The 11287-nt window shown below is 44.5% G+C and overlaps 2 protein-coding genes across 3 annotated transcripts; both read left to right on the top strand.

The window, feature by feature from the left end:
• The first annotated feature begins 498 nt into the window (after positions 1 to 498).
• TFAM (transcription factor A, mitochondrial) lies at positions 499 to 7152 on the top strand. 2 transcript variants are annotated; one of them, XM_084525131.1, is made up of 7 exons: positions 499 to 641; positions 752 to 888; positions 1926 to 1996; positions 3275 to 3424; positions 4777 to 4872; positions 5346 to 5402; positions 6334 to 7152. In XM_084525131.1, the coding sequence occupies exons 1-7, from the start codon at positions 574 to 576 to the stop codon at positions 6550 to 6552; spliced, it is 798 nt and encodes a 265-aa protein (XP_084381257.1). In that variant the 5' UTR covers positions 499 to 573; the 3' UTR covers positions 6553 to 7152. The 2 variants fall into 2 exon arrangements, with proteins under 2 accessions (XP_084381257.1, XP_084381256.1); XM_084525130.1 differs by having other exon boundaries at positions 533 to 641; positions 749 to 888.
• A 424-nt stretch (positions 7153 to 7576) lies between these two features.
• DNAJC9 (DnaJ heat shock protein family (Hsp40) member C9) lies at positions 7577 to 10989 on the top strand. Its single transcript, XM_084525129.1, has 5 exons — positions 7577 to 7789; positions 7876 to 8016; positions 8161 to 8415; positions 9208 to 9294; positions 10038 to 10989. The coding sequence occupies exons 1-5, from the start codon at positions 7586 to 7588 to the stop codon at positions 10155 to 10157; spliced, it is 807 nt and encodes a 268-aa protein (XP_084381255.1). The 5' UTR covers positions 7577 to 7585; the 3' UTR covers positions 10158 to 10989.
• The last annotated feature ends 298 nt before the right edge of the window (positions 10990 to 11287 follow it).

Below are 11287 nucleotides of genomic sequence, written 5' to 3'. Positions count from 1 at the left end.
GTTGAAGAGCTTTTATTTCTGTTAGCTGAGTAGAAATACGCCTGTAGAAGTGATCTAAATGTTCTAAGTACCTCTCCTGAGCCATATGGAAGTTTGACGTGCATCTTGCCACTCCCTGTCCTCCGCTGTGCAGACTGTAAAGCTGGGGGCTGTTTGGAGCGGGTTGTACTGCAGCCGGTCCTCCTGTGTGAGCAGCTTCCCATCACCCTGCGAGATCAGCAAGCCGAGCGCCTCTGATTTCTGTCTCCAGCTCATTTTCCAAATGCAGTGTGTGACAAAATACACCGTGTTTGAAGTCTTCCTTCCTTTGGCTCTCCGGGCTCGTTTTACCCATCCTCCCCCCTCCCCGCACCCCTCTGCCCCTGCCTGCAGCCCGAGGCGCTCCCTCTCCCCTTTCCCTTCCCTCCTCCCCGGGCACCGCCAGGGGGCGTGGCCTCACCCGAGGGGGCGTGGCATCGCGGCGAGGTCACCTTGGCGACGGGCGCGCGCGGGGAGGCGGAGCTTCCCTCAAGCCCCGCCCCCCTCCCCTGACGGCGGCGCCGTCGTCCCGTGGTGCCCCGCGCGGGCCGAGCCATGGCGGCGGCGCTGGCGGCGCTGGGCCGGGCCGCGGGGCTGGCGGCGGGCCCCGGGCGGCTCCTCAGGTGCGGCGGGGGCAGGGAGGGGCCGGGAGGGGCTCGGCGGCTGTTAACGGCTCGGCGCTGGCCGTTAACGGCTGGGCGCTGAGCGTTAACCGCCGCTCCGTTGCCAGCAGGGCCTGCGGCGCCACCTGCGCGGCCGAGGGGGGCCTGTCCCGGCGGCTGAGCTCGGCGGAGCGCCCGAAGCGGCCGCTCACGGCCTATTTCCGCTTCGTCGGAGAGCGGCAGGGCCCGCTGCGCCGCCAGCACCCAGGTACGGCGGGGCGGGGGGCCTCAGGTTGCGCCAGGGGAGCTTCAGGCTGGAAATGAGGAGCCGTTTCTGCTCAGAAAGAGCAGTCAGGCGTTGGGACGGGTTGCCCAGGGAGGTGGGGGAGTCACCGCCCCTGGGGGTGCTGAGGGAGAGGTTGGACCTGGTGCCTGGGGACGTGGTCAGTGGGTGATATTGGTGGTGGGGGCGGCTGGGCCAGATGAGCTTGGAGGGTTTTTCCCCAACCTTAACGATTCTATGAGCTAAGTCAGCTTGCGTTCAACAGCTTCGTTGTGCTTCTGCCTCGTTGAGATGACTGAACTTTACGTTTGAGGTGGGGCAGAGGAGATTTCCCCCTTTTTTTTTTTCTAATAAATCAGAGGGAAATCCTGGAAAGGATTTTTCAGGAAAAGAAACACTTATTTTCGTTTTGTGCCCACCTCAAATTCACATCTAACTGGAAAGCTCATCGAATGAGTTGATGGCTAAAGAACAAAACAATCTCAAGTCACTGCGATTTTGTTTGTGGGAGAAAGATGACATTCAGCAGAAGTAAGGTTAAAGAAAAATATTGTAGCTAAAGGGCTTTATTCTAATAAAGGTTAATTATGTTTGTTGTACGAGGTTGTTGAGATCACTTTATACTTGCTTTAAAGAATCCAGCAGGCTCTTCTGCCAAAAGTTGGGAACTACAAATTTTACTTTTGGTCTATGCCCCCCAGTCCTGCTCCCATTTCAGATCATCTTGTGTTATAAAGAAAAGGATACAGCCAAAGAAATAAACTGTTATAGAGCTGAAATGCTACTTCAGTTTGCAACTGTACGTTTTGTTGCAGTGTGAAACGTAAGTGGGAACCCTCCTTCACTCACCCAAATTAGTTTGCCTCGCCTGCCATGCCAAAGTAGTTACTGTTATGAAAGGAGGAAAATACATTTGTACAGGAGAAAGATAGTAGTGACAGCCTGCTTCAGGAAAATTGAAGAAGCTTACAGAAAATACAGCATTGATCTTGACTTTCTTGCTTCCTCATTTTAATACACAGAGCTGAGTAATACGGAGCTGGTTAAAAAGTTGGCAGGTGATTGGAGGGAGTTGCCAGCATCACAGAAGCAGGTAAGTTTGTATCTTGTTTTATGAACCATAATTATACATGGGTGCATGCATATACAATAATGAAAGAATTGTAAAATTCTACTTGTTCAGCGCGTAAGTTAGGAGAGACTTGAACTAAATGTTGATGAAAGGACCGACCTCTTTTACCTGATCTGATGCTAATCAGAGACCTGATTGTCAGGTAACTTCCTTTGAGTCTTATTTAGTTGATTTATTTTTTGTTCTAGGTAGCCAAGTTAAGAGTGACAATTGCAAGGGATAGTGTAAAAGAACTCTACAAATACAGTTGCTAATCACTACAGTAAGTGCCAGTTACAGGAAATTAACAGGTGTTCTTCCTTGATCGAAGTTAGCAATGAGTTCCAGTCAGGAATTGATGGCAGTTAGTTCCTTTTCTGCCTAAACAAGCGATACCTTTTGTTAGTAGTATTTGAGTGCTCTTATACCCTAGCATTTTAGTGCTCTTAGGTCCTTTCTGGACTTCTGTCTCTGTGTGCCTTAGTGTAACGCGTGTCTTTTTGTTTGTATGTCTGAAATGGAGAAGGGGATGGTGCCTTTTCAGATCTACATGTACGCTTGGTAGCCTGGCTCAGCCCCACTTGGTGCTGTAGTACTGAGACCGTGACTTTATGATGCTTCTGTACCCAGCACTGGTGGTTCTAGAAACGTGTTTGGCAACCAAAGCATTGGTGTGCTGCAGTGGGGCGTAGTTAAAGAGCAATTGTTTCAACTGAGCTGCAGCTTTTCCTTCTTGCATGGAAAATTATTATTGCATAGAGCTGCATCTGAAGATCTGTCAGCTGCCTTGTTATCAGATTAACTAAGATAATTCACGGGGTGGAGCCAGCTTTTAAATCTGGGTTCTTCTCAATCCATTCCGCTAATCAAACAGATCTGATACTTCAGTCTAAAAATCTTAGCTACTTTTTTTTTTATTAGCAGGTTAGAAGTGTTAGCTCGTGTAATGATCACATGCAGGGATCTGAGAAAGCAAGGAGGTGGCAGGGAGGGGTTAGAAGGGATTGCTACAGAAGAGGAATACCAGACAGTGCTGATTACTGAAACTCAGCAGGAATTGAAGTTTTTACAGAAGTACCCTTCTTACCTCACTGTAGGTGCTTGTATTTTGTTTTTAATGTTGCATTGATACGGAGATTGGGATGTGTCGGGATGAATGTTTCAGATGGCTGTTTCCATTTTCTAGTAGTTTTAAAGGCACCACACTTAGATGAATGAAAAAATCTGGGTAAGGCTGATGGTTGTATGTTTGTCTTGTAGGTTTATGAGGAAGCAAGAAAGGCAGACTGGCGAATATATGAAGAGAAGTTGGCTGCATATAAAGCACAGCTAACTCCAGCCCAGGCTGCGGCTTTGAAAGAAGAAAGGAGGAAACGACTGGCGAAAAGAAGATCGTTCAGGAAAAAGAGAGTCAGTATTTTCAACTCTAGGTTTCTGTTCTCTCAAGGAAACTGAAATCTGTTGGGTATACAGAGAAGAGTTAAATGCTTAGAATTTACTTGAAAAATAAATACATAAATTGCTGATGGTGTTAGCAGGAATTTTAGTGGCTTTCCTGTGCTTGAAGACCAGAATTAGCAGGATATATTTGTACTTCCATTTAGCCTCTCTGCTTTTTTCTTCCTCTTCCTAAATCTGCCTGAGGAACAACAGGTAGTAAGGCGTTTGAACCAGCAACACCTCCCTGCCTTGGGAAAACAGCCAGAAATAGCTTTTCCCAAAGAGTTTATATCCGTTAGCTCGTTGGCAGCCCCTGTGAGGAAACAGCCTTCCTGCCTTCCTCCCAGCTCTGCCTCTTTGCAATCTGTGCTGCTGCTGGCGTGTAGAGTTAGGCCTATGTACATGCCTGGCTGTTCGTGTCCTTCATACAGATCATCTTCCCGATTTCCTTGTAGCCTGTTTATTTATAAATCCTGAGAGACAGAACCATCTGTAAAGGTACAGTATTATGCTTTGCCCGGTGGCAAAATCAGTTGGAGGATTTACTTACTGCCTATTCAGTTCTGTGAATTAAGCTGCTTGCGTGATGCTTCCCTAATTGACAAAAGTAAAATGAATGTGGTATAAAGGAACCCCTACTTAGAGGAAAGTTTTAATCCAAATGATGCCTGCACCACAAGGAATTTAAGTGCCATACCTAAGACCTAAGCAGGTGGTAACTTGTAGAACCCCAGCTATAGTGGGAGTGTGTTAGGGCTGGAGAAAATGGTAAGTGTCAATGCACCCCTAACCTGCTGTGCTGCCTCGCTGTGATCCATGTAGACAAAGCACTCTGACACAGAAACTAGTTCTTTTTCCTTGGGAATCCGCTGATTCTGTTCCACCTCACCTCCCACCGTTTGCAATCTGCCTTCCTCTCTGCAATCATACAGAATTTCACACCAGCAACTAAAGCTGTATGAAGATAATAGGAAGCCTCTCATCGTGACTTTCTTGCTGAGTGGAATTTAGTAACAATCTTTGGTTTCTAGATGACTTTGCTGAAGTAAGAGTCAGCTCAAAGATGTTTTTTCCTCTTACATCTGTGAAAAATAAAGATTTTAACTTTTCTTAATTTAGTTTATCATCAGACGTGACAAGTGATGTAAATAACCAAATCATCTTGATATATGGTCCAGTTTACTGATTACTTAGTGATTATTAAGTCACTAAAAATTTAACTTCATTATTTTGTGTGTGCAAAATATGAATATAAGTGCTAAGTTTAGTTTGGAAAAACGTATGCAGGGTAGATTGACTAACTCTTCTTGTTGTTTTTAAAGGAATTGACTGTGCTTGGAAAACCTAAAAGACCTCGTAGCGGCTTTAACATTTTTGTGTCAGAAAACTTTCAAAAAAGTGTGGGAGTTTCACCTGTGGTAAGCCAGTAAAATTTCTTTATTTCTTCTTAAAACAAACAAACATGCGTGTGTGTGTGTGTATATATATATTTATATATATTTATAAGTGCCTTAACATACTATTATATTCAGAAAGTCTGTCTTGGATTCTGTGGCTTTCAAAGTAATGTTCAACACTTCAATATCTACATTTTGCTTGACTAAAATCAATTGTAAATCAATTAATCTGTTTGGTCTGCCTGCTTTTGCTGCAGGCTGAGTAACTTAAGCTACTTTGTGCGTTTATTATCTGTAAAAGTGTCTGAGATGATGCCCAGCAAGTTGTCAAACCATGCCATTTACTATTTACCTAGGTTAAGAATATGTAGTATTAAACCTACATGAGTTCCTGCTTTTTTATATTGGTTTATACCTGGCTTTCATCTGTAACCCTCTGCGGTCTGTCTAGCGTTAGAATAATACTAATGTATTGTGTATTTAATATCCTGTAGGCAAAGTTGAAGCACTTATTTGAAACGTGGCAAAATCTGCCCAGTTCTGAAAAACAGGTATGTTTGCAGCTTTCCATGAGGCTCTGATCTAACTGGAAAATGACAAATTTTAGTCAATAAATCGTTACAAAACCTTGAGTTAGATATAACACTGACAATTATGAACCAGTGTTATACTAATATAATATTGACAGATGATATAGAGCAAACTACTCTGAGATCTTATTTACATGTCTTGAAAAAGATAGTCATTACTTTTATTCCAGTAATGACCATTTCTTTCACAGTGTTGATGAAACATGAATGGGGTAGGCTGGGAGTTTTGTATGCCTGGAAAAGGAAGGTGAATGGGATTGAGGGAGGAAGGTGGAATAATTTGCAACAATTAGATTTATTTTTTTTTCTGATAATATTTGTAAATGCCAGCATAGTAAAAGTGATTTTTGCATGTAATTTATTAACTTTGGTTGTGTTGGGGATAGTCTTCTGGCAGTATTCACAATGTATTTGAAATGCAAATTTGCAGATGGGTATATGAAACACGAAGGAGTGCTATACCAATAAGAAATCTCTGCATTTTTGAATTATTCTGTACAGTCTGTCCTTTCTCTTGAAGGCCCTTCTTCCAGATTGTTTTGAATGGGTGCTTAGAACATATGTGAGGTTCATATTCTTTCTGCAGGGGGGAAAAAAAAAGATGCAGAAAAAACTATTCTTGTTCCTTACATAAGCCTGCTCTCTTAAATTAGTAATCAAATAAAACACCTTAGTAGTAACATCGAATAAACTTCCTCTTTGGGAATTGCCATGTGTTCACATCCCCAAAATTCATTGGTGGGATTTTGTGGTTTTGTTCAAGTTCGGTGGTTTGTGGATTTTTTGTTTTTTTTTTGAATTTTCTGGAGGTGAAAGTGGGTGCCTGGGATACACATGGCAGTTAGCCAGACACAGCCCTTTCCACAACTGCAGAGGTGTGCTTGTCTTCCAGCCATACCTGCAGCTTGCTGAGGATGATAAGGTTCGGTATGAAAACGAAATGAAGTCCTGGGAAGCAAAAATGGCTGAACTTGGACGTCAAGATCTGATACGTTCCAAAGAACAGCAGCCAAAAAAGAAGACTGCTGAAACTGCGCAGGAAGCTGACCGAGCCAAAGCTCCACTACGTGGAAAGAAGGCAACATTAAAGTTGAAAAAATCAGAAGAATAAAATAGTTAAGTATTTTATATTTCATCCCCTTTGGCTGTCATGTCTTTATCCTGCTGTGTTAATGCTGCGGTCAGCATTAGCACTTAAGTTTGGAAAACCCATAAAGGGCCCGCTGAGAAGTTGGGAAGGAAAAGTTGCAAAGGAAGGTGATCAGGTAAGAGAAAATTCAGTGTTTCTTGGAACTGACTGAAATAATCATTGCAGGTGTAACCTGAGTTGTGTAACGGTAATCGGTTAATCAAGCTGTGAATAGTGGTACTCACTGACATTAGCAGAGCTCTCTTATAATGGTAGATATCCAATAGCTTTTATAAGGTTTTTTTTATGAAAGCAAGAATATTCTACAACGTTACCATCTTCTGTGAATAAGAGCTGAAATCTGAGTAGACACTGTTGTTTTTTAATTCCCTCCATGGTATTGGTAGAGAATTTATTCCCTCCGTGGTATTAGTAGAGAAGGGAAATGTTCAACATTTCAAGAAAAGGCACAAGATATGTAAAATACTAACTTTTATGCATCGACCTTTTTGTACGTATCTGTCTGTGTATACCACTTACATTGCATTTAATTAAAGACCTTATGAGTTTTGTATAAACAGATCTATATTGGAGTGTTTTTGTTTTTTTCCTCTGGCTTTGTTGAGATGCAAACACCTTTGCTATCCTAGTGTGGTATTTGGGACAGCCTGCAAGGAAAACATGTCCACTTGGATGTAATAAATACAGACTTTTGGAAGAGCTGCTTGGTTTTTATTTCTCCTCGTGCCTCTCTGAGCGAAAGCCTTGGAGAGAATGGGTGCTTATAGGAGGAAAAGGAGCTTTTCCAGGAGTCGCTTTCCCCTGGGCGGCAGAACCGAATGCGCCCTGAGGTCACAGCGCTGTTTGTGTCACCCGCAGCTCCGAGGGGCGGCGAGGGCCTGGAGGGGGCGTCCTCCGCCTTGGGCTCGGGGCTCGCCCCTCAGCGCGGCCGCTCCCCCTCCGCTTCCCGCCTTCCCCTCAGCGCCGCCTTCCCGCCTTCCCTCCCGCCCGGCGCATGCGCGGCGGCGGTGGCGGCGCGATGGGGCTGCTGGAGCAGTGCGAGGCCGCCTTCGGCGCCGCCGACCTGTACCGGGCCCTGGGCGTCCGCCGCGGGGCCTCGCCCGAGGAGATCCGGCGGGGCTACCACCGCGCCTCGCTGCGCGTCCACCCCGACCGCGTCCCGCCCGACGACAAGGAGGAGGCGACGCGGCGGTTCCAGGTGAGCGCGGGGCGGTGTGCTGCTGCCTGACGGACAGACTGACCGACCGACCGACTGACTGACCGGCTGCCCGGCTGTCCCCGCAGATCCTGGGCAAGGCCTACGCCGTGCTGAGCGACGCGGAGCAGCGCGCCCTGTACGACGAGCAGGGCCGGGTGGACGAGGAGGGCGAGGCGCTGCGGGCCGAGCGGGACTGGCAGGAGTACTGGCGGCTGCTCTTCAAGAAGGTCAGCGCGCTGCCCGCCCCCCCCCCCCCCCCAGCATAACACCCCTCGCGATTTAACCCAAAACGCCGCTTTGCTGCTTGGGTTTCGCGTGTTGTTCCCCACCGAGCCGCGGGTCTCTTGAATGCCCCCCCCTCTCTCCTGCAGATCAGCGTGAAAGATATCGAGGATTTTGAGAAGACCTACAAGGATTCGGAGCAGGAGCTAGCAGATATCAAGGCAGCGTACGTGGATTTTGAGGGTGACATGGATAAAATAATGGAGTCTGTGCTGTGTGTGGACTACACGGATGAACCGAGGATAAGGAAAATCATAGAAAAAGCCATCGACTGCAAAGAAGTCCCGTCCTACAAAGCTTTCATCAAAGAGCCTAAGCAGAAAGCCATGGCAAGGAAAAGGCGGGTAAGTACCAATCACAAGGAAACACCGTATATGGTAAGTATTTATTCTCCCGGTGAAAATAAATGAAATCTTTTTTAAGAGAAATGTTTGCCACAGGATTGCTGAGTTACAGATCTTGCTCAGCATCTTTGACCTCCACCACAAGTCACCTGTGTTTCCCAATTCCTCTCCAAAAATACTCTTTCCACTAATTCAATCAAATTGCTGTGAAAGGTTTTTGAGTAGTGACAGGCTGTTGCCTGTTACTTTCTCCTCCTATTTCAGCATTTTTCACTATGGCCTATTGGAGTTTAGCATGTCCCTGCATTTGTTTATATAGCTGCAAGTTGCTGGAGTTCAGGTGAGTGCATGGGAGAAATATAATACGCTTGCCTATTGGCAAATGTGAAATAACACTCTGGATAAATGAACCTCTTCTCCAACCTACCGTGTTTTTTTTTTTTTTAATTATTTTTATTTTTTTTGACACTTTGTACAGTATGTTATGTGCATGTGACAGTAACCTTCAACTTAAAGACCATGTAATGGCTGCTAGGACAAAAAAAAGAGGGGCACAGGGGGGGCAGGGATGGGGATGTCATCGTGTTCAGCTCTGTGCAACAGCAAAAAAAATCCTGCCCTGGTCTACCCAAGTGGGGAACCAGAACAGGCTCTTTGATCTGTGGCCTCACTTGGAAACTCTGTTTACTTGTGGCTGTTTGTATACAGATGCAGAATCAAGTGTTCAGCAACTATTTTAAGTACTCAAATAACATGCAAAATACTTTCCTAAAAGCTAATTTGCTACTTCAGGCAGAAAAAGAAGCAAGAGAGGCAGAAGAGTGTAAACAAGAACTGGGCCTTGGTGATGGAGAAGATGACCTGAAAGCACTGATTCAAGTAAGGCTTTTAGCATCTGTTGAAGATACTTGTGGTACTGGCTTATATCTGTGTTTTCCCTGAGCATCTCTACAGTTTGGATCTTTGCAACTCTTCTTAGCTTCCTGAGGTTAAAATGTGACCTAATGCTAACTACATACTTCATTTAATAGGCAAGAGGACGGTATAGATTTTATTATCTGCATCTTTTTAAAAATTAACCAAGTTATTTTAATGTGCTCATCTTTACTGTATACACAATCAAAATACTTAACTTTTAGGTGGTTAGACAGGGAGTGTTAATGCTTTTTTTTTCTTTCTGGGGGATTCCACAAGGTTTCAAAAGTTGATCAGTATTACTGTTCTGCTTTGACGTTTTGGGGAATGAGGAAAGAAACATTCTGTTCAGGTTTTGGTTTGGTTTCCAGTTTTGCCTTTCTTCATGTCCAGTGGGATTCCTAGGATTTGACATGTAACCATTCCTCAAATTGTATTTGAGTTTGGGGTTTAAACTAGAAATTGCTTTGCCTTTCCTAGCCTTAAGTTGTGTATTTTTATGGCCTTATTTACCTCTGTTTTGATACTTGCAGAAGTCAGGTGTAGAGCCCAAAGGATACAATAGGCTTTTGCTTAACAGAAGTACACCTTCTGTAGCCTGTATTCCCTGCTTAGTATGTTCCAGGGGTTTTTGTAGCTATCTAACTTCATTAGAACAATCTGTATTGAGCAGTAATAAAACGTTTGTGTTTTTTTCCCTCCCCCAGAGCAGAAATAAAGATCGTAAAAAGGAAATGGATGACTTCTTGTCCCATCTGGAAGCAAAATACGGGAACAATCCTAAAAAGGGAGGAAAGAAGACTGCAGCCAAGAAAGGGAAGAAATAAAGGACTATGTAGGCTGAAATGCGAGGTATTATCTTGTATGGGACCATGTGGATTTGGGAGAATTTCAGAGGTTTTCTGGACTGCTGTTTCAGAGCATGTGCACCAACTTGCTGTGACTGGGAAGTAGGGCGCAGAATGCATCGTGAATGACAAAGCATTCTGGTGCTGCTGTTTAAAATTCTTTGGTGCTTTTTAGTTAAGATCAGATTCTTGGCTGATAGTTTTGTTACAGCAAGGAAGCGATGAGACGGTTGGGATGCCTGTCTGTTTATTAAGGTCGCATTGAAGCGTGTTCCCTCTAAACATTAGGGGGCCATTAGTGCTGCTGATGGGAAAACAACGTCATCCTGCACCTTCAGGGTCCTCAGCAACAGTTCCTGTGGCTTCTGACTTAGAAACCTTCTCTTTTTGTTTACGCGTTTCTTTTCTAACAAACCTTGCGAAGCTTTTAAAGGTCTTTGCACTTCACCTCATCAGGTGTTTTTCAGATACTCCAGGGATTTTGTAAGAATCCTTTTGAAAATTGCAGATTTAATAAATGAAGATTTTGCAGAATTTTGTGCTATCTTGCTTCCCCAGCCCTCTCTTTCCTAAGTAATTGCTCAAAACAAACTGATTACATTAACTCTTCATAGGGTTTTGAGTCAAATGAATACTGTACACTTTTACTGCATCTACAGCTATAGTGTTAATTGTGCTGGTGGTTGACAGTGGCCTGTAAGTAGACACCTTGAGAAGAAAATAAGGCTGCAACAAGTATGTAAGTGATTTTACAGAAGTTTTCCTAACATCTAACACGCTGAGCTGATGTAATAAAGTTAAAAGGACAGAACACGGCAGTTCTGGGTATTTCTAGGGTTTGTGATGTCCCACGACAAGGAGCTCCAAAACTAGGAGGTGCGTGTGTTATTTCAATGGCATCACACCCCAGGCACTGTACGATGGTGGTGGTTAGTTACTAATGCCTCCTGGCTTTGTGTGCAGTGTTTTTCACCAGCTGTTACTTCAGAAGTGAAGTACTCCTGGAACGCATGCAAATATTTTGAAGGGTTTTTATTTCAGCTCTTTTTAAACCACTTTATGTATCGTGGAGGGGTATGAAGTTGAAGGATAACTCTCTTCAGCCTGCT

This window comes from Aythya ferina, assembly GCF_964211825.1.
Source record: "Aythya ferina genome assembly, chromosome: 7".
Taxonomy (NCBI): domain Eukaryota; kingdom Metazoa; phylum Chordata; class Aves; order Anseriformes; family Anatidae; genus Aythya; species Aythya ferina.
The sequence above is the reverse complement of the archived record's forward strand: the minus strand, read 5'-3'. Positions and strand labels throughout refer to the sequence as shown.